The 20,099-nt window shown below is 47.7% G+C and overlaps 1 protein-coding gene across 1 annotated transcript; it reads right to left on the reverse strand.

Moving 5' to 3' along the window:
• Nucleotides 1-2,315: 2,315 nt before the first annotated feature.
• On the reverse strand, nucleotides 2,316-17,507 carry LOC115329428 (putative sodium-dependent excitatory amino acid transporter glt-4). The gene is made up of 4 exons (XM_040218465.3): nucleotides 17,348-17,507; nucleotides 8,479-8,653; nucleotides 7,918-8,177; nucleotides 2,316-2,488 (listed from the first exon to the last, which is right to left on the reverse strand). The coding sequence occupies exons 1-4, from the start codon at nucleotides 17,505-17,507 to the stop codon at nucleotides 2,316-2,318; spliced, it is 768 nt and encodes a 255-aa protein (XP_040074399.3).
• Nucleotides 17,508-20,099: the final 2,592 nt, after the last annotated feature.

Consider the following 20,099-nt stretch of genomic DNA (forward strand, 5'->3'; position numbering starts at 1 on the left):
AAGTGAAAAGGTAGAGCGACAGACAACGGATGAGAGGAGAGGCTAGGGTGCCTACATGTCTGTCTGTCTGAGGGTGAAGACATCCATTGTTGCCCTCAATGTGCCAGCGCGTGACGCTCTCGCGCACTTGGTGCGTGATTGGGGCGGTAAAATGGCATCTGTGCATTAGCCAAAGCGGGCCCGAGCTGAGTGGCACCAGATTGCGCGCGCTTCAAAATGCATAAAAAAATGATTGGGCGGAAAAATGGCTCAGATGTCCCCACTCAAGCAAAAGCGCGCGTGTGTATGAAGGCACTCTAGGAGAGGCTAGGGTGCCTCAATGTGCGTCTGTCATAAGGTGAAGACACCCATTGTTGTATTTAAAACTGCCTGCGCGTGCCGAATGGGCCTTGAAATGGCGCCAAAACAACGGACAGAGCTAAGCGCTCGCTCCGAACGAGATCGAAGCGCGTGCATTCTGGGCATAGAAAAGACCGAGATGCCGCCACCCTAAGACAGACGTGGCTAAAATGTATGAAGGCTCCCTAGGAGAGGCATGTAACGGGTGCCCCGCTGCGGCGAGACGCCGAAACACACTTGTCCCGAGCGGTGTAATGTCCACTCGTGCTCCTCGCGTTCCTCGGGCTACCGCTTCTTTTCTCGTCGGGTTTGAAAACCATGTTTTGAGTCCTCGCCGCTGCAAAAGCTGTGCGCTGACTACAGGCTCCCCGAAAAATGCTTTGTACTACCAGATTCTCGCGCGCCAAATCCGCAACCGGGCACTCTATGGCTCCGTTGTCGAGCTGCCAGGCTTTGCAAGTATAGAGGAGGATATGCTGCTGCAGATCGACGGTTAGTTTCAACCGCATCCAACCCCGAAACTTTAAATTTACTTTTTGTTTTTATATCCTATGTCTGCCACATTTAAACAGGCAGCTCGTCACCAGAAAAAGAACCAAACGTTCCGCACAATATAAAACTTTTTTTTTTTGTTTATTGCAGAAACAAACTGGGCATCGCCAAACTTCGATGGCTCGACCATTTGGTAAGACAAGACAAGGTCTACAATGGCGGCTAAAATCTGTCGCAGGCTGTATGTCGTTTTGAGATGTACTAAGCTGGAAGCGCAGCGTGCTTTGCGCCGTCGCCGAGCTCCACTCACATAATACAGTCGGCTGCAAACACGAGGCTGATGTCGCTGTTTGGCAGCTCCAGAATCCTGAGGATCATGAGCAGCGTGAGGACGCTGCTGTTTGGAATGCTGGCTGCGCCCAGGCTGGCGAAGAGCGTCGTAGTACTGCAAGGGCGCGTCATGGTGGCACCGACTGCGATATAGTACCGATTTGCATTGCGAAAGAATAAAAATCGCCTGGCTTGGACATTGCTTCAAAGTTCAAATGCAACGATAAACTTGGTGGAGTCTTTTCAAAGCGCGGTTCTGAGTGCTATACTAGATTATTTTACTAGTACGCAGTTCCTACTACTCAACCTCCGTTCCTATAGGGCGCCAGAAGAAACACCTAACTTGGCACAAGCTTGTCAATCCTGGGCCTAACTTGGGCCTAATACGGTTGTCCTCCTAGGCGTTTTAACGCCAGATTACATTTCTTTGGCGTTTTATGACCTATCACTTTCTTGCCAGAATGGCAGGCTTGAGCCAAAGACGGCACTATGAACCGAAGAACGAGCAGTAAAGCCTAAATCTGGCAGTTGTTTGGTAATCTTTATTAAGCCCAAAGTTGCCGCATCAAACCGAACAAGCAGAAGTAAAGCCTAACGCTGGCACTTGTTTGGCGAATTACGGCCAAGATAGCCATGACTCTGGCCAATGAAGGTCCAGTTTGGCTCTATCTCGTCTTTTTCGAAGATTTAAGCATCCCAAATTTCTAGACAAAACCCAAATTTTTGCCCAAAAAACTGCGACAACTGAGCATTGCTTTAGAACGGGGTTGGCCCCCATATGTGTCGGGGCTAACCGAGCGGCACTCCCTATACAAGTTCTTCTGCCGCTGGAGCGTCTCTTGCCAGGTGCTCAGGATATCGCGCTGAAAAAACGACTGCACAGCTCGATGTCCCGATCAACAAATAGGCTCTTTATTGATAGCGCACATGCTACAGACCTTTGTATCGCTTATCACCCCGGTGAAAAATGCCGAGTCACTGAGCTGTGGACGCGTGCGCAGCGTCCGATATACCGCACAGCAGAGCAACAGCGCATACTTGGAAGGCGTTCCACAGCCCAGCAGACAAAGATGGCAGCGCGCAGGAGGCGATTACTGCACACGTCTATATATGGGGCGTGGCGCACAAGGTTGCTTACGAACGATTCGATGCACTCACCCGATGCCTATCATGTCCTCCGGTCCCAGCTCGAGTCCGTTAAACTTTGCGAGGAATACGGCGGCTACCGAGACCACCACGGCGGTGCCGGACATGCTCACGTTGGCGCCGACGGGAATCACAAAGCGCACGATGCGTGGCTCCAGTTCCTCGATCTCCTCCAGCACGTCTGTGGAACGTACACACTTATTTTCCTGCTCCGTATTAATGGACAGATATAGGGTGCCTCAATGTCCTTCTGTTTAGGGTGATGCCACCCTTTGTAGTACCCGATGCCGACAGCACGCGCTCACGGATAAAATACAAAGAAATCGATGAAAACAAAATGCCGCCATAGCACAGTCAGCGCCACAAACGCGTGCAGGGACACGCTCTTTCACGCGCGTCTGAACAAAAAATGAAAATAAAAGCGTGAGACAAAATGGCCAGATGTCTCCACCCTAGGGTGCCTCAATGTCCTTCTGTTTAGGGTGATGCCACCCTTTGTAGTACCAGATGCCGACAGCACGCGCTCACGGGAAAAATACAAAGAAATCGACGAAAACAAAATGTCGCCATAGCACAGTCAGCGCCACAAGCGCGTGCAGGGACACGCTCTTTCACGCGCTTCTGAACAAAAAATAAAAAATAAACGTGTGTGACAAAATGGCGAGATGCCACCACCCTAAGCAGAGCGCACATGAAGGCACACTAAGATAAAACATAAAACCATGGGAGAGCGTTTGCAATTTAATGGCGGACCCGTTGGAGACTTTCTGTAACTATAGACGCGCTATCTTCTACAACTGACATAGGGGCCCCCTCACGGATTGTAAACGAACCAATACGAAGGGCACGCGTGTGAGCGTTCTACTAAACGCTACATTCAATGTATACCTTTTCGAAACAACGCAGTTACTTCTTTATTTTTTTTTAACAACATCAAGTGACCTATTTTTTTATTTTTGAACCGAGATAACGAGTAATGGTTTTTGGCTACTTTCCCAGAGGAACGCCTGTCACGCAAACCAAAACTTTTCCATGCGATTTCTGATGCATTTGCTCAGCGGTCCAGAATATCTGGATGGAAAGGCCGGTGAAGAGCATGTCAGTGCCATCGAGACCGGCATGTCAACCCATCGCAGTGTACTCAGCTGCAACGTGAGTGCGACATGTAACGGTATTCACTTTCTGTATTTAGTGACGTGTACATGCTGGCTTCAGCCAAACAAACATGTGTGTTAAATTAGTGACTCCACTAAAGTTACTAAACAATACATAATGTTCACCACCGACGGACGCAGTACGCTCACGCTAATATTCTACGACCTTGAATTGTCCCGCGTGTCTACTTTCCCGTGGAGCACTGGAGCAGCGAATCACTGAAATCCGGAAAGGAGCTCAGCGGATGACGAGGCCGAAAATATGATTAGACCAAAATTAACTTTGGCGATGTGTCGCTGCACACGGCGCAAGCACGTGTGAAAAGTCATGCTCAGAGCCACCTGTTATTTATATAGACGTTTTTCGTTTCCTTTAGTTCTCAGTCACGTGAGTTTCGTATCAGGTATCCGGGACGGAAATATAATAAGACATTTAAACCTGGATCATGCGAGAAAATATAGGTGAGGCAAAACAAGGATGTGTGTCAATAACGCATTTCCTGCAAACATATTTTATTTATTTATTTATTCAATATACCCTTCAGCGCCCAACGGCTTTACCAAAAAAGGGGGAGGGCAAATAAAGTGAGGAAAAATAATAAACAAAATCTAGGTTAATTATGAAGAATTCGCAAGTGGTAGGAACAATAACAATAATTGTACATTGAATTACACACTTGACACTATCGGGTGCAGCCAGATTCTTTACGCGAGGCGTATGGCGGGGTAGCAATCACAAAACCATATGTACTTCCTCTCATCTCACGATGGCCTAAGGGTCAAAGCTACGAGCCGTCAGGTCCAATCAGGAGCGAGTTCGAAGCCACGTGGCGGATTGTTTCGACGTACGTGTGATTGCGCCCGGCTCGTACTACAGGTATACGCACGTCGGAGCACCACGAGGTCCCTAGCTGGCTCGTGATTGGACAGGACTTTCGGGTTCAGTTTATTGCAGGGTGAGACCATGTATGTAAGCCTCAACTCACGAACACAGTCGCCTGTAGGTTTTCGACTCGCGCGTTACAATATAAGTACGATGCCTCATACTCGCCTTCGACTGGCGTTTGGCGTCCCAGACCGACCGTACAACGAAAGTTGTCCCGAAATGGCGAAGAATTGGGCTACAGGAGCAGGCGCGTCACGCTACTACATGTCGTGATCATGTCGGATGGTCATGGCTGCCTTTGTATCTACTCACTTTTTGAACGCCTTCGAACGCCAGAGTTCGGCGTTCGCATTCGAACGGGTTCCAAGTCTGAGTACAGAGACCCAGGCAGCCAGCCTTCGCCTCTACACCCTCCAATAATTCTAACCAGAGCTCGGTGCTCTGACGTGCCTATCGCGCTCTTTTATACACCAACTCAAGTTTACAAACAAACCGGAACGCCTCTAGTGGACGCCACCGGCGCCGCGCATGCGCGATGGGGGGTGTGGGCAAGGAGCTCGCAGTCGCCCATAAACAAACCATTGGAATGTGATGTTGTCGGCGTCAGTGTGAGTCCCCCTGCACATTTTCGCATTCGAATTGTTGATTCTACGCCTTCCTGGCGATGTCTGACTACTTGAGCGGCGTCAGCGAAATTACCGAGGCTCGTTACACCGCAAAACTTCGCGTGAATAATGTGATATGTGGCGATTCATTCCGCGTGGACGGCGCAGTATGTACGCTAAAGCCTGATTCGTATGATGCGATTTCGCTCGCAATTTTCAGTTGCTACGCCGCTCGGGCTGCAAAAGCGTGAACCGTAGCTGAGGTAGTCGACGTCGATACTGGAAATCGCAAGCAGAATCGCACCAAGTGAATTAGGGATAACAAGTCGGTGATGGTCACTTGTAAAAATGATCAACATCCTTTTGCATCTACTGTTTACATCGAGCCTGCTTACTAACGTTCAAATATAAGTCTTTTGAAGCCTGCACTTCTTATATGAAGTACCGGGCCAATATTTGGTCTACGGGCCGGCGTCTCCTAAGAGAGCAGACGACAGGCAGAAACGTTTGAAAGAGCAGAGGACAGTTCGAACGATCAGGTGGCCGTTTGAACTTTAAGACGCACTGAACGTAGTCCGCAGGTGGTCCGCACAACCTGACGGTTTTCTGGCGTTCATGTGTGAACAAAAATAAATCTGATGACCCCAAGTATCTGTGAATTCAACCCAAAGTGCTTCCCGCCCAAGCAATCGTTGTCCGACGGCGTCTGCTTTTCCCTTTTCACGGCACATATCGAGATTCTCGGACGAACCGAGCACGTGAAAACTGACCTTCAAACCTTTCTCGACACTTTAGGCACGGCTCCAGTTGCAGCGTTTTGAGGAGAAGGCAGGTTTTTGTCTGGTTCCTTTCAAAACAACGCAGGAATGCACGTCTGGCATGGGGGCTTCTGCCCACAGCCCCAGACCGGAAGTGCGACCGACGCGCCACCACCGCGCCGTGACGTCACAGAGTTGAGTTCGTGTATAACGTCAGCATGCAGAAATTGAGAGATCGCGAATGAGGCGTCCGTAAACACACCAAATAGGAGACAGGTTTAGCCTGGAGCATGTCCGACGAATGTTTGTCTGTACATGTCTGCATGCAGCTTTTAATGCGTTAGCTCGTTTTGACAAAAACCCGGTGGTCTGTTGTTTGTCGGAGCCGGGGAGAGAGGGAGAGGAAGGGGGAAAGGCTGACGCGGGTTCGAAGCGCTCACCTCAGCACCCGTCAACCTCTCCCTCTTTCTCCGGCACTGACAAATTGACAGACGCCGCCGGTTTTTCGTCAGAAGAAGCCCTTTTGTTTTCGTCGAAGTCACGCGCACAGCTGGCGCGCAGCCAGAGAGAAGGAGGAGCCGCGCAACACCTCCTAGATAACAAAGCCGTAGTGCTAAATGAGATGGCGTCATCAGAGAAGGCCAACGCTGAGCACGGATTGAAAACAAGTGCTGCGTCAGCGCTTGGCTTCGAGTTAAGTTTGAGCCGAACGTTGACGCAATCGTCGTGTCCAATCTGCGCCTATAGCGTTGGCCTTCTCTGATGGCGCCGTCTCATCCAGCACTATAATTTGTTATCGAGGAGGTGTTGCGCCGCGGCGGGGTGGAATGCGTGCGTCCTCAGTTGCCGCCCTACCGTCGCCGGTTGTTCTTCGCCCTTGGTTTCCGTAGTAGCGGTGCAGGGGCTGTGATGTGTGTTTAAAACGTTAGATGTGGTTCCCTCCACGAGCGATATGGATGCGGTTCCTTCCAAGAGTGGTAGGATCGTGGTTCTTTCCACGAGTGACATGGATGACCGCATCCAGGCGCGTAAACGATCTCTGACAGGGAAAGACAAGAAAGGATAAAAAATATTACAGGAAGCTGCATCGGTGTATCCTTAGGGAATCCGTTAGCATGACCCTTGGAAAACGATACACACTTGTGTCCTTTTAGGAAACGCTAACACTGACCAAAAAGAGACAACAAAAATAGAGAAAGCCATAGAAGAGAAGTGAATATATAACAAGTCAGGTGTTAGCGTTTCTTAAAGAGGGACGTATGTAGCATTTAAAAAGGTCATGCTAACGGATTGCCTAAAAATCCACCAGTGGATCTTCCTGTATATTTCGCATGACCAATATCTGACAGGACCGACACACAAGGAAAAGACACGCCTCAGGCAGGGTCTGCGGACTGTCCTTTGCATACTGTGTAAGCAGTACCATAAACGCGGCTTTACGCTCCGAAAGTACTGAACATGCGCAGGTCTCTTTTGTGGAACACATCAGACGCGGCGCATGCGTTCACAGCCCAGTGACTATGCGGGCGGAAACTGGGCGAGAGGAGGAGACGAGAACGCGCGGGCATGTTAGAACGCCTAGCTTTGTTTGCGATGATTTGATTTATTTATGATTAAAGCCTGGCTTTAATCATAAAAAAAATTTGATTGATTGATTGATGATTAAAGCCTGGCAGATCACCACGAGAAGCGGCCGCCGAAATGGAAGAGGTGGAGCGGATGAGAGGAGAGTCACATGACTGGCGCCCCGCTGCGGCGAGACGCAGAAACACACTTTTCCCGAGCGAACAAGTGTTTTTCGGGTCCTCACCGCTGCAAAAGCTGTGCTCTGACGTCCAGGTTTCCCGAGAAATGGCTCTTTGGTACTTTGTGCTACCAGATCCTCGCGCTCCAAATCCGCAACCGGGCACTCTATGGCTATGTCGTCAAACTGCCAGGCTTTGTGAGTATAGAGGAAGCTGCGTTAGTGGGTAGACTCAAAGTGAGCGGCCTTTGTATCTATCACACTCGTCGAACGCGTTCCAGTGCGAGAGGCAAACGCCGGACGCCGGCATTCCGCGTTATAAAGCGTTCGACGAGTGCAGTGGAGACAAAGGAGCTTTAGGTCTACCCTCTCCCCCAGTTTCTGCCCTCACAGGCATTTTGCCTGAGTGAGAAGCACTGGGAAGGAGTAGATGAAGACAAAGCGGAAACCTTATTCCCGTTACCGATGGTCTCCGGCATGGAGACGGCCCTTGAGGCCGAGCGCACGGCCTTGAGCATGGGCGACGTGGTGAGCCTGAGGAAGCGGCGCAGGCTCCGGCGCGTCACGGCTGCGTACAGGGCCGGCAGGAAGACCAGGCCGTACAGCAGCAGGCAGGCGAGCGCCGTGAGCACGTACTCGAAGATGGAGCGGAACACCCTCCCCGTGTCCCGCACCTGACTGGTGCGCGTGGCCACCAAGAAGAAGATGCCTACGGGGGAGTACCTGTGCCAGATGGTTGTCGGGCTCGCGTCAGGGCTTTCTTTAAATGTGTGCTTGACCGCTCCTGACCCAGGCGACAGGTGTTCTTAGACAACACCAATGTCAGAGACACCGGGACAAGTGTTTGCTGCACAAAACGTATCCTCAGGGTGAATAAATTACTTGTCGCGACGTGATATACGTTAGTACGTTCCAGTGACCTCGAGATTGCCTCGTTCCCAGCGTTTCACAGCCCCGAAGAGAAAAATGGTAGGACGGAAAAGGAGCTTGGAATGGCCTACGGATGGCCGCCGTTCCGACTCACCAGGCGATGAGATGCGAGATGGTGACGGAGGCGTTGCTGAGGCCGATGAAGATGTTGAGCAGCGCGTTGGACTCGGTCCCTGTGACGGACAGGACGGCTCCGAGCAGGATGGATACGGACAGGATGCCCAACATGTTGGAGCGGGACTCCTTGGAGATGACAATGTCGTCCTCGTCTAACGAAAAAAAAAACAAAAACACGATATGGCGAGATATATGCGAAAATTCAAAGCGACGGTTGCTCCACGCTTCGACCATTGTGCTTTTATAAACCAACACGCTGTTCACGAACAAGTTAGCGTTTGCCCACACCAGATATGGGCCCTTGTCGTGCGCGGAAACGGGGTTTGCTTGAAGTGAATCATCCGCGCTTGTGCCGTATACCGACCGCAGCGCCACCGCATCGGCGTGACGTCAGACTCGCGTTGGCGTGTATCGTCCATGCACCAACCAAGAAGGCATGTACTGTCAGCTCTCCTTGATTATAATGGAAGCCCGAAGGTTTCAACAAGACGTCAGGTTTCACTTTCTTTGATGACTCTGACCGCCTCAATCATGAACCTGAGAACCGGGTCTGAAAGCCTTCAATTTATCTTATTCGTCTTTTATGTGCACTGTTGTTGGCAAAAATGCTCATGTGGAAATTTTAGCTCGCCTAAATTCTTCAGAGGCTGGGCATTCGTCAAGCTTTCATAATCTTGGTGTAGCATCAGTATATTCAGATACACGCTTTTTCCAAACCACTTCCGACTAGAGTAGATTACTCGATCACTAGCGTAGCGTAATTATTTTGTCATGTTTTCTACAAACCTGCGAGTTATGTGAGGTATATTTAAAACATAATGTATATTAATACATCTCATACTGACACCTCTAATTTATCCTTAAAGGATAACTGCACAGAAAAAAAAGTTTTTTTTTCAATAGCCTAATTGGGACAAGCATGTCAAAAAACAATTTTTCCGCGAGAAAAAACATTTTTTACAGCAATATTTATTGCATGAGACTCATTTTAGTTTGCGGCTATTTCGTCCGTTTTAAATCGCGCGCCACGAAGTTGTGATTATGTGACGTCAATCCCAAAAGGTTCTCATTGGCTAAGAGTTTGATTGACAGCTTAGGTCTTGGTTGTTAAACCTTTGTTATATGTTGCAATTTCCTTTTGAGCGGCATATTTTTACGTTTAAAGAATAATCCATGTGTTGAGAGTTATTATTCTTTACAAAAGGTTTACAAGACGGGCACTTCCGTTTGGATTCATACAAACAAAAGCTTCGCCATTCTTTCATGGCCGCCGAAGTCTCTGCTCCCGCCTGTCTCGCCTACCTCGACTAATCGTTTCGCCTAAGTGATCAGTGTTTCTTCCTTTCGTGCTGACCCAGGTACTTCTTGAAGTGAAGTAGTGCCTGTTTAGCAGCGACGCGGTTCTTTCGTTTTCCTCTTTGCTTGCTTAGCGTGCTTTTTTTTGTTGTTTGTTTTGCTTGTTTGCGCGTGCAAATGCTGACTTTTCGGAGATGTCAGATGCGTGATCCCGACAGTGAGCCTTCCAGAAGCCATGTTGCCCCGAAAGGAATGCTATTTGGCTGGAGGCAATCGGGCTTTCGCGTAGCGACCAACGTGTCTAGTTACGTTCTCGTCATATCGCTCTGGAGGCCGTCGAGATTCGCCCCGTGTGCACCTAACGTCCGCGACTAGACAGAAAATAAAAAAAGCACTATGTCCACTACGTAAAAATGGTCTCAGTTCATGCATCTGTAGGCAGCTACGAAATCGTGCCCAAATTTATTCACACCGCACGATGCAACACGTCGCTGTGCAAACGCAGTCCAACACGAAGCATAAAAACGGCAGATTTAGGACAACAATTCGGAGTCCATTGTTCAATTAAAACGACGTAATTTTGTTGAAAACGCCCGCAGCTTTTTACTCACGGTATGCGTCGGCAAACTTCCACATTTTGAAACAGAATGAGGCAGATTTACTTTTAAAAACGGTCCCAGCGTCCTCCCGGACCAGTTTGACTGGATCAGCTGACGACGACGGGACTTATCTGGTTGAACGTCAACCCCACAAGTTCCAGTTTGCGCTCCGTGTTAGCACCGCATTACACACAGCACGAACGTTTCAGCTCTGTCGCATCGCCGTGTTGCACAAAACAGAACGAGATCGCCGAAACCAACGCAGCGCTGTCGTGAACCTTGGCTTGTGGTTGCGCACTCGTGGATTCTGTGACTCCCTTCGCTTTCAAAGCGCGCACGACGATTACGAACGATACTTTCCGTCTTCCGGGAACATCACAGGGGCACTTCTCCGGTCACGTCTTCGCTACATGTGCTCGCAAACCGCGTCAAACCAAAACAATACCGCGGCCTGGCGTAGTTGCCAGATCTTGCCGGAAGTCGAGACGCTGCGTCGTTCAACGGTTCAACTCCGCAACGCAAGGAGAGTGAGGGGCGGGGCGTACTCCTCTTCCGCGGGGGTCGAAAGAGCGGGAGTTTCAAACGTGGAGAGGTTCTCACTCTACTAAATTACGTCCTGTGGCGTAAATATTGATAAAAGAAATCATTTTTTTCGCGGAACATTTGTTTTGTGACATGCTTGTCCCAATTAGGCTTTTTAAAAAAAAACTTCTTTTTCTTTGCAGTTACCCTTTAATCTTGGTCTCGAATTATGCCGCGCCGGCCGTCTGCTTCAGTATCCGTTTTCACAATAGGAAATATAATCGCGTGTGTTTGATTAGAAACAAAATTTCTTTCATTTGTTTATTTCTTTAAACTGAAGCATACGTCTGGCAATTGTTAAAAGATTCGTTCATTGGCGGGAACTGTACTTACCAGTTGCGTTTCTTCCTATGGTGACCGTCTGCGAAGAAGTAACGTGCGATCTCAAGACCCAATTTGCGACCCATGTGGCGAAAGCTCTAAGGGTCTCTCCTCGTAAAAAAAAAAAAAAAAAAAAAATCAAAAGCGTCATACTATGTCGGTACCGTTTTCTTGTAATTTGTGACGCGCTAGAAATATATTGCTGCTCATGTTAAATAGAGTCGGTGAAAGGTTAAGAGGGAAGTGGAAGCTCCTCCCACCTTTTTCCACTTCAGCAGAGCGAACGCTGGAAAGGAGGCGACTTCCTCTCCAGCGTCGGTTCTGCCAAAGTGGAAAGAGGTAGGAGCAGTTTCCACTTTACTCTCACCGATTATAGAAAATATCACGACAAAACCAGATTGAGAACACATAGTTTCCCAACCTAGCACAAATATTCAAGAATATCCAAATAACTAATAGATATGTTAGCCCCCATGGACATTAAGTACGTTTATTGAAGACCCTTTAGCTTGTGCTAACTTTAATAACGCAGAACGTCACAAGTCACTTGTATCTGATTCGATACTATCTCGACCACGCAGTATAAGTACTAGAGTTCGTGTTTTAAGAGTTTTTTTTGTTTTTTTCGTCAAAAACAAAAGTGTTTTCTTTTTTTTTCCTTGGGGGGGGGGGGGGGTAGGTGTTTTTTGGTTTCCATTTCTGGGCGTCATTAAACAATCTGAATTTATCTTATTCGGAAAATAAGACGCGGGACTGAGATTTCCAAAGCCTTCAAAACATCGGTTATGATCTGAATACTTAAGGAACGTACTTGTGCCATAAAGAATTAAAAACGCGGACGGGGGAATGTGGTTCCGAAAAATGAAACGGCCTCACGGACAGTTCAGTGAGGGTTCAATTCAGTGTTAAGATGAAATGAAGCCTTAAACACAAATTTTCATCCCGCGTAGCGTCGGCTTATCTTAGTCAAGGATCGTTTCGATTCGAGGGTTTTTGGTTTTCGCCGACTTTGATAAAAGTGCAGTGCAGGCGAAGGCAACGCCAGACAAAGAGAGAAATGGCGAGCACTAGGAAGGCACTAGAAGAGGGCAGTGGAGGGCGAGGAGAGGAAGGAAGAGCAAATATAGGAACGTTAGAGCGGAGGGAAAGTTTCCTTTCTTCCTTCCCAGCCTTCCTGGTGCTTGCCCTCTCTCCCCTCGCCTGGTGTTGCTATTACTTGTACCGCACGCAACTAGCAACGCCGAGTATATACTAATACGGGGTTACTTTTCGGGATGTATCGGTATTTATCGAGAACACGGAACCCTAAGTATGTTTCTCCTTTCCTTGCGTCGCAAAATATCTTATATGCTCCTTTCTTTTTTTCCCCACGAAATGCTATACTTTGTTTTACCTTAAGTTCGTACGCGGCCGATGCTACAAGCGCGAGCATGTGGCACTGAGCAGCGCTTGCACTGCACCAGCGCGCGTAGGGACGCTGAAAGCCCGGAGCTCGCACTTGTAGCTTCTGCTACGCTCACACTTATAGTGAAAAGCAGTAATGTATTATCAACTTGACCTACAAGATAAGCGCCCTCATCCTCCCTCGTAATTTCTTCTCACGTTGACTATCAGTTCAAAGTCGGAATTGCTCACTGCCCCCGCGCAGCAAGTTCGTCTGCTTCTTGTTCAGGGGTCGCGACGACATCAGAATGCTGAGCTGGGATTGGCCCTGATTGGAAGGATAGTGGGCAGATCTGAATGCTAGCTGCATGGCTAGCTGCCATTGAGGTCTCCCCACTATACTTCCAATCAAGGCCAATCCCAGCTCAGCGTTCTGATGTCGCCGCGACCCCCTGCACAAGATGCAGGCGAACTTGGACTCCGCACAGTGGCAATATCATCACACTACAAATCAATAAATGGTCATTACTGTTAATGTTAACGCGACATCTTCTGCACGTGTTGAAATTACTTTTATTTAATGTGTTTGTTTTATTTTTCCTTCCTTTAAATAATGCGCCCCGGAGCCCAAAAGTACTGATTCAAATCGATATCACGCGACATACCGTGTAGATGCAAGCCTCCACGAAGTTACTAGGAAAAATGTTCCTGAAAAAGAAAAAAACGTATAAGGTCCGGTTTATATACGTTACCAAAAAAAAAAAAAGCTGCAAGGCCCGTTTACACACTTGCATTTGTAGGCCCGTTCACACTCTTGCAACCGAGCACGAGTGAGAGAGACGAGACCAGTTTTTAAGCCTCTTGCGATCTCTTAGGACCAGCTCCGCTGCAGCGGAGATGGTCCTAAGAAGTCGCAAGAGGCTTAAAAACCGGTCTGGTCTTTCTCGGTCGTACCCGGTTGCAAGAGTGTGAACGGCGCTTGACCGACAGAGACACGACCGGTTTTTAAGGCTCTTGCAACGCAGCAGCGCATCCGGTCCTAAGACGTCGCAAGAGGCTTAAAAACCGGTCTTGTCTCAGCCGGTCGTTGTCGCTCGCAAGTGTGTGAACGGGTCTATGTACTGCAGTGCTTCCCAAAATGTTGGTCCCAAACTGCGAATATGTCACGACCTCAACGAGATCGAGAAGCGGCTAGGGAACTCTAAAAAATGCGAACCTCCGCTTCCCTGCGGGGACGTTGACGACAACAAAGTCGCAGCTCAACGTCGAGCCGGAACTGAGAGCTGCGATGTCCAAACTAGGGCCTCGTTTTAAGAAAACGTGATCTAACAAACAAGCTCACTCGAGTCATTAAAAACAATCATTCCTGCTGGCATGCTTTTTTTTTTTTTCTTTTTTAGAGTTTTGTTTTAGGGGCTGGTTCCCGTGTTTAGCGGCGTCGACTTTGGGAACCAGCGCTAAAATTCCGGGCGCTAAATTTAGCGGGGAATCGAATTGGTGTTGAGGTCACATGACGTCAATTTTTCCGCTAAATGTAGCGGAGAAGCTGAATTTGTTCACAGGTGACGTGACATGAAGTCATGTGACGTCATTTTCCCCGCTAAATTTAGCGGGGTATTGAATTGGTGTTGAGGTCACGTGACGTTAATTTTCCCGCTAAATTGAGCAGAGAAAATTAATTTGTTCGTTGGTGACGTCAAACGAGGTCATGTGACGTCATTTTCCTCGCTAAATTTAGCGGGGAGACTGAATTGGTGTTGAAGTCACGTGGCGTCAATTTTCGAGCTAAATTCAGCGGTGAAACTGTGGGATGCGGGGAGGAGGCAGAGAGTAGAAGGAGGGGAGGAGGAGGCGGAGTAGGACCCTCCCCTCCCCTCCCCTCCTCCTCCTTTGTACCCTCCCGTCACGGTATACCGCAAAATCAAAATACCTCAAGATCTGCACTCTAATTTCGCATTAGAGATATGTAAACGTCTTTCAATTTTTTGGGATGGTATCTAGCTTAGCTGACTCACTCTGACTATATTAAATGTCAAATAAAATTTAAGTATCAATTTTGTTTTCGACTGTTCATGCACTGAAATGCAAACGCTTGCTTGCAAATAGTAGGAAAAGAAAAAAGTGCGATCGAAGGTTCTTTTTTTTTTAAATATTTGATGGGTCGACGGGTGGCAGAAGTTTGGAAGCACTGATCTACTGCTCTAATCAAATCAAATCAAATCAGCTTTTATTTTCCATCACATAATGGTGGATACCAAGAGAAAAAGCTGCTTATATGCAGCTTGACGAGCCTTTGGCACCCCTACATGGCAGACATCGCAACAAGAGATCATTTAATAAACAAATAAATCTAGAAAAACTATACAATGTGCATTTTTATACAATGTTAATAAATCATAGAATGTGCATTTTTTATACAATGTTAACGATGCTATTTTTATTAAGTGAAGTGATATCAATTTCTAGCGATGCGACATGATTTAGTAAGTGAGGAAGTGCATGTTTAATTCTTTGATGTCCAAAGTTCGTACGTGATCTTGGTATTTGCCATGGATGCATTTGACGGGTTTGATAAATTGGAATTTTCAAATGAAGGTCAGCGAGGTTCAGAAATGTTTCGGATTTACCTTTTAGGGCCGATTGGTACGTTAATATTAAGCGTTGACTGTAAAGTTTTGACACGTCGGTTATGGAAAATTTATCAAAGAGAGGCAATGATGGTGAGGTCGTAGGAACATTGTCTATTGCACAAAGAGCTTTTTTCTGCAGCACGCGGAGCAAATTTAAGTTGGTTAAACCAGTGGATCCCCATATCAGATCGCGTATCCTAAGACGGGGAAAAATAATGATTTAAAAATTTGAAGTTTGATATTGGTAGGTAAAATGTTTCTATATTTGTTTATTACTCCAACTATTTTTGAAAGTTTAGTACGAACATATTTAACATGTTCAGACCAGGACATGTTAAAGGAAAAAAATACACCCAGAGTTTTGACATTTTCAACACAATGAATAATATCAGAACCATATTTGAAAGGAAGGAATAAATTTGTTTGAGTTCTAGAATGTAGTTGAAATATTACAGCCTTGCTCTTATTAGTATTTATATGGAGGGAGTTAATTTCGCACCAACATTTTAATTTAGATAGAACAATATTTGCTCTGGTAACAAGATGTTCATAATTTTTATCAGAAATGATTATACTCGTATCATCTGCGTATAGTAGTATATAGTATAGTAGTATACTACCAACCGAACTTTACGTTTATTTATTTATTTATTTCTTTTTTTGCTCATATACGCGTTTGGTTTACCTGTTCCTATGCTTCATGTTTTAGACGTCTAGGCTGCGTCGCTTTTTGCAGTGCATTCCGTTCGGAAATAGGCTTTGCCCGTTTCTTTGGTTGTCGCGTTGACGGCTAAATGTCGTGACCTCGCTTGGAATGGCGATAAGAACGGTTTTCGCTCGCAACCAGAATATGACTCGAAAGCGTACGATCGCGATGGTACCTCCGAAATCTATTAGCCAGGGCAATTTCCATGGACATAGACCTCACACTCCGAAAAATTCGGAGCGTCGACTTTCCCGCCAACCACTTGGAAAAGTCAATCACTACAATCTAGGGAGACAGCTCGGCGAATGAAAGGAGGCTCCAAATATGTCTAAACAGCAAAACAAAACAAAAAAACTGCTTGAACTGCGCTATTGAGAATGACGCTTGCATGCTTCTATGACATGCACAGTGTCACAATGCAGACAGTTTCTTTCGGTCTAAACATATGTCATCCTCACCAATAACGTTCGCCGAACTAGCTCCCGTAGATCGCGGCGACTGACCTTCCCAAGCACTTTGCAGGAAATATAGAAGCACCGGATATCCTTAATAGAGTCTGGTGGACAAGAGGTATAGACGCTTTGCAGCAGCTGTGCATGGGCGCCGCCATAACTGACCTTCAGTTTTTGTTTCCTCTTATTGAATTTTCTTCACCTCATCATTACCATACCAGGCCAAGTTATGGCAATCTTAAATTCTATTCCGTCCTTCTACCCAGCATTGGCCTTTCTGGAGGCCCGTCAACACCCGTTTCAGTCACTCGGTATCTCCACAACACAAAAGAAGGTCAGCAATGGCGGCCGTAATCTGGCGCGTGTGTAAAGCGTCTATATGTCCCGATCGGAGCGATGCAGTGACCCTGGTGACCCAACCAGTCACCTGAGGAGGTCGAGCAACGCATCGGCAGTCGTGGCTCTCCTCCGGCTCCAGCAGGGCTTGTTCCACGACTGGAGTTGGTAGGCGACCGCGATGCCGATGGATGTCGCCATGCCTGCGTTGAAGAATTCCCGAACCCCAACACTTTGGCGCTTATCGCTACCGCGACGGCTGCGCCACGCCTTTGTACGATGGGCACTGACAGCTCAAGAAACGGGAGGTACGGCCTCAATGATGTTCCCGCTCCTTGTGTCGTGAATGGTTCTTCGGAGCTCTTATCGATTGGTACATGCCCTCTCATTGGCTGCGGAGCCATCATAAGATACGGAGGACTCGCTAGGGCCTTAAGCTTCTTAAGCTGTCAGCGACGGTGGACATGCCCTGTTCGGCTGCCAGCTCGGCGTGACGTCATATACACGAGACGGGAGCGGAGGGCAGAGGGCGGGCACCCACTTGTGGCCAGGAGGAAGTAGAGGAGCGACAGCACGCCGATGTGTCCCGCGAGCACGATGTCGATGCTTCCGAGGGCGGCGATGACGCTCGACGACACCAGGGGAATGACCAGGGACTCCAGCATGCGCATGTACAGTTCTCCGGGAATGTCCAGGTACATCAGGACGGGCGTAGACCACGTGCCCTGGGCGCCAGCAGAGAAAGACAAAGAAATGTGCAAGTTTAGTAGAACACAAGAGAGCCAATTGCACTGCGAACAACGCGTGACATCCCTTCGAATGACGAATTAGACCTGAAAAAGATGCGATGTGCACAGGGTCAATGACCATGATGCTCCACTTGCTCCTTCTCCCTGTACACAAGGGATGTTTCATACCGAATCGTATTCTGGGCGTCCTCATTGACTGGGATTCTTACATTGTTCGCTGCGATTGGATGCCTCCGTTTTCTGCAGGAAATTGAACTCAGATAATCAGTGGCGTCACAAGGGGGGGGGGGGGGGAGGGAGGGGGGGGGGGACGTGCGGCGGACCACGCGAGAACGGGGGGCGGGGGGGGGGGGGGGGGTCGTGGCGGGCTACCGCCCCGGCTGCCGCTGACCCTCGTGACGGCACTGCTCAGACTTATTTACAAGCTGTCAATAAATAAATAAACCGACCAATCAATCAGCTGGTGTTTACTGTGCCCCAGAATATCTGGCAGTCGTTAGGAGGGGCGCACGCACGTGATGCGAACGACAAGGGGGAAAAAATGACTAGCGTAAAAATGTGCAAAACACTCCTTTTGAACTCCTCGGAATTACCAGCGAAGAAGTCCACGACAGAACGACAGAACTGTCGGCTGTATGCCGACGGTTCTGACTTGTCGGATGCATCCGTGTAAATGGACCGCCATATTCTAAACCAGAAGGGTAAAACAATTGTACAGCAAATAGCTCGGCAATTGTGTTGTATACGTGAAACGTTCTTGCACCATTAACTATTAGCGATAAACTGAGCCTGTGTCCACATAGTTTGGCGAATGACGGGCTGGAGCCGGTCATATGTCAGGTATCCTGCTAAATTTAGCGGGTAAGCAGAATATGTGTAGTATGCACAACGTAAGTTTCCTCCCTAAATCTAGCGGGCAAACTAAATTTGACTATAGGTCACGGGACATCATATCACGTGATGCCAATTTTTCCCCTAATTTTAGTGGGGAAACTGAATTTTCGTACAGGTCGCGTGACATGAAGTCGCGTGAATTCATTTTCCCCGCTAAATTTAGCGGGGAAACTGAATTGGCGTTGAGGCCACGTGACGTCGACTTCACCGCTAAATGTAGCGGCGAAACTGAATTTGTATGTAGGTCATGTGACACGAGGTCACGTGACGTCATTTTCCCGCTAAATTTAGCGGGAAAGCTGAATTGTTGCTGAGGTCACGTGACACCAATTTTGCCGCTAAATCAAGCAGGGAAACTGAAGTGATGTGATGTCAAAGGCCACGGCTTCACCAAATCCGTCAAGCCGTGCAACAAGCCAAAGAACGTTTCATGTTCAAAAGGTCGTCCATCTATCGTGGACGTTAGCAAACGTGAAATGAGATTCTGCTCAATAGCGGGAGAATCAGTAACAGAGTTGAGCACCTTATAACGTGTGAGTGTAAAACATTTAAGGGGAAGAAAAAAAAGCAAAAAGAAGTGGTCACCCTCGCGCGAGAACCTTATCACGAAACGCGATATCGGCTATAGCGTCTTCTGCGTTAAAATCGCCCCGACAAAGGAACATAAAACGTGCTGCCTCTGGGAGTGCTCGCACGAACTCACCTGACGTATATGTGCTCCGAGCAAGACGCCGCCGATGACGGCGACGACGACCAGGAGGTTCAGCGAGTTCTCGGACACCTTGAACAGACTCGCGTCGGCTTCGGCCTTCTTCTTTTTCGGCTCGCTGCCCTGCGGCACAACCTGTAAGTGCAGGATGAATCCCCGTAGCAAGTGTTGCGTAAAGTACGTCTAAAAAGTACAAAGTAAATAAGAGTCTATGTAATTCAAGTACTAAGTACACAGGGCCCAATGTACTTGAAGTAAAGCACTATATATACGATGTACCTTTAATGTAAAGAACTAGTACTTTTTAACACAGTCATTCATGTTGCACGTTAGTTCCCCTATGCAGTTTTTTGATAAACTGGTATGCATTGTCCCAGGGGCAGTTTTTGGAAATGGCGGCGAATATTAGATAATGTCAAATGGCCACAAAGTAGTTAATTTACTCTCGCTGACGAACAATTTCACACAATAAGTTCATAAGGCACTGATTTGTATCGGTCTTACAGCCGCCATTACTTCACTCAGAGAAATTAGCAAATGAGCAATGCGCCTTCTGTTCCCGTTACTGGTGAGAGTTGAATATTCCTTCCAATATTCCTTCGAAGTTGAGTAAGCATCGTTTTGCGTCACAAATTTAACAGGACTAAATCTGGGGAACGTGCTTTGAATTCAGGTGTTGTGCTTTCCTCGGAAAGTACCAGAAAAAAAAAAAAAATTTAAGTAGAGTGTAAGTACATACACTGTAAAAAAAAGCCCGTGCGCCTACTTTCCCGCACAACACTTGGAGAGCCAATCACCGCAACTTACGGAGGCAGCTCAGCGAATGACGATGCCGAAATATATGTTTAGACCAAAAAATGTAGTCTGAGTTGTGACATTAAGCAATACAAAACGTCACGCTTGCATTGCTTAATGTCACAACTCAGAGTACGCTTTCTGGT

The sequence above is a fragment of the Ixodes scapularis genome, unplaced genomic scaffold (genome assembly GCF_016920785.2).
Source record: "Ixodes scapularis isolate PalLabHiFi unplaced genomic scaffold, ASM1692078v2 PGA_scaffold7__128_contigs__length_106722199, whole genome shotgun sequence".
Taxonomy (NCBI): domain Eukaryota; kingdom Metazoa; phylum Arthropoda; class Arachnida; order Ixodida; family Ixodidae; genus Ixodes; species Ixodes scapularis.

Coding starts and splice junctions, on each gene's coding strand:
- LOC115329428 (XM_040218465.3), bottom strand. CDS start 17,507: ATGTACCTGGACATTCCCGGAGAACTGTACATGCGCATGCTGGAGTCC. Junction 8,654..17,347: donor CTACTTCCTCCTGGCCACAA/GTGGGTGCCCGC, acceptor TTTTTTCGTTAG/ACGAGGACGACATTGTCATC. Junction 8,178..8,478: donor ATCTCGCATCTCATCGCCTG/GTGAGTCGGAAC, acceptor CATCTGGCACAG/GTACTCCCCCGTAGGCATCT.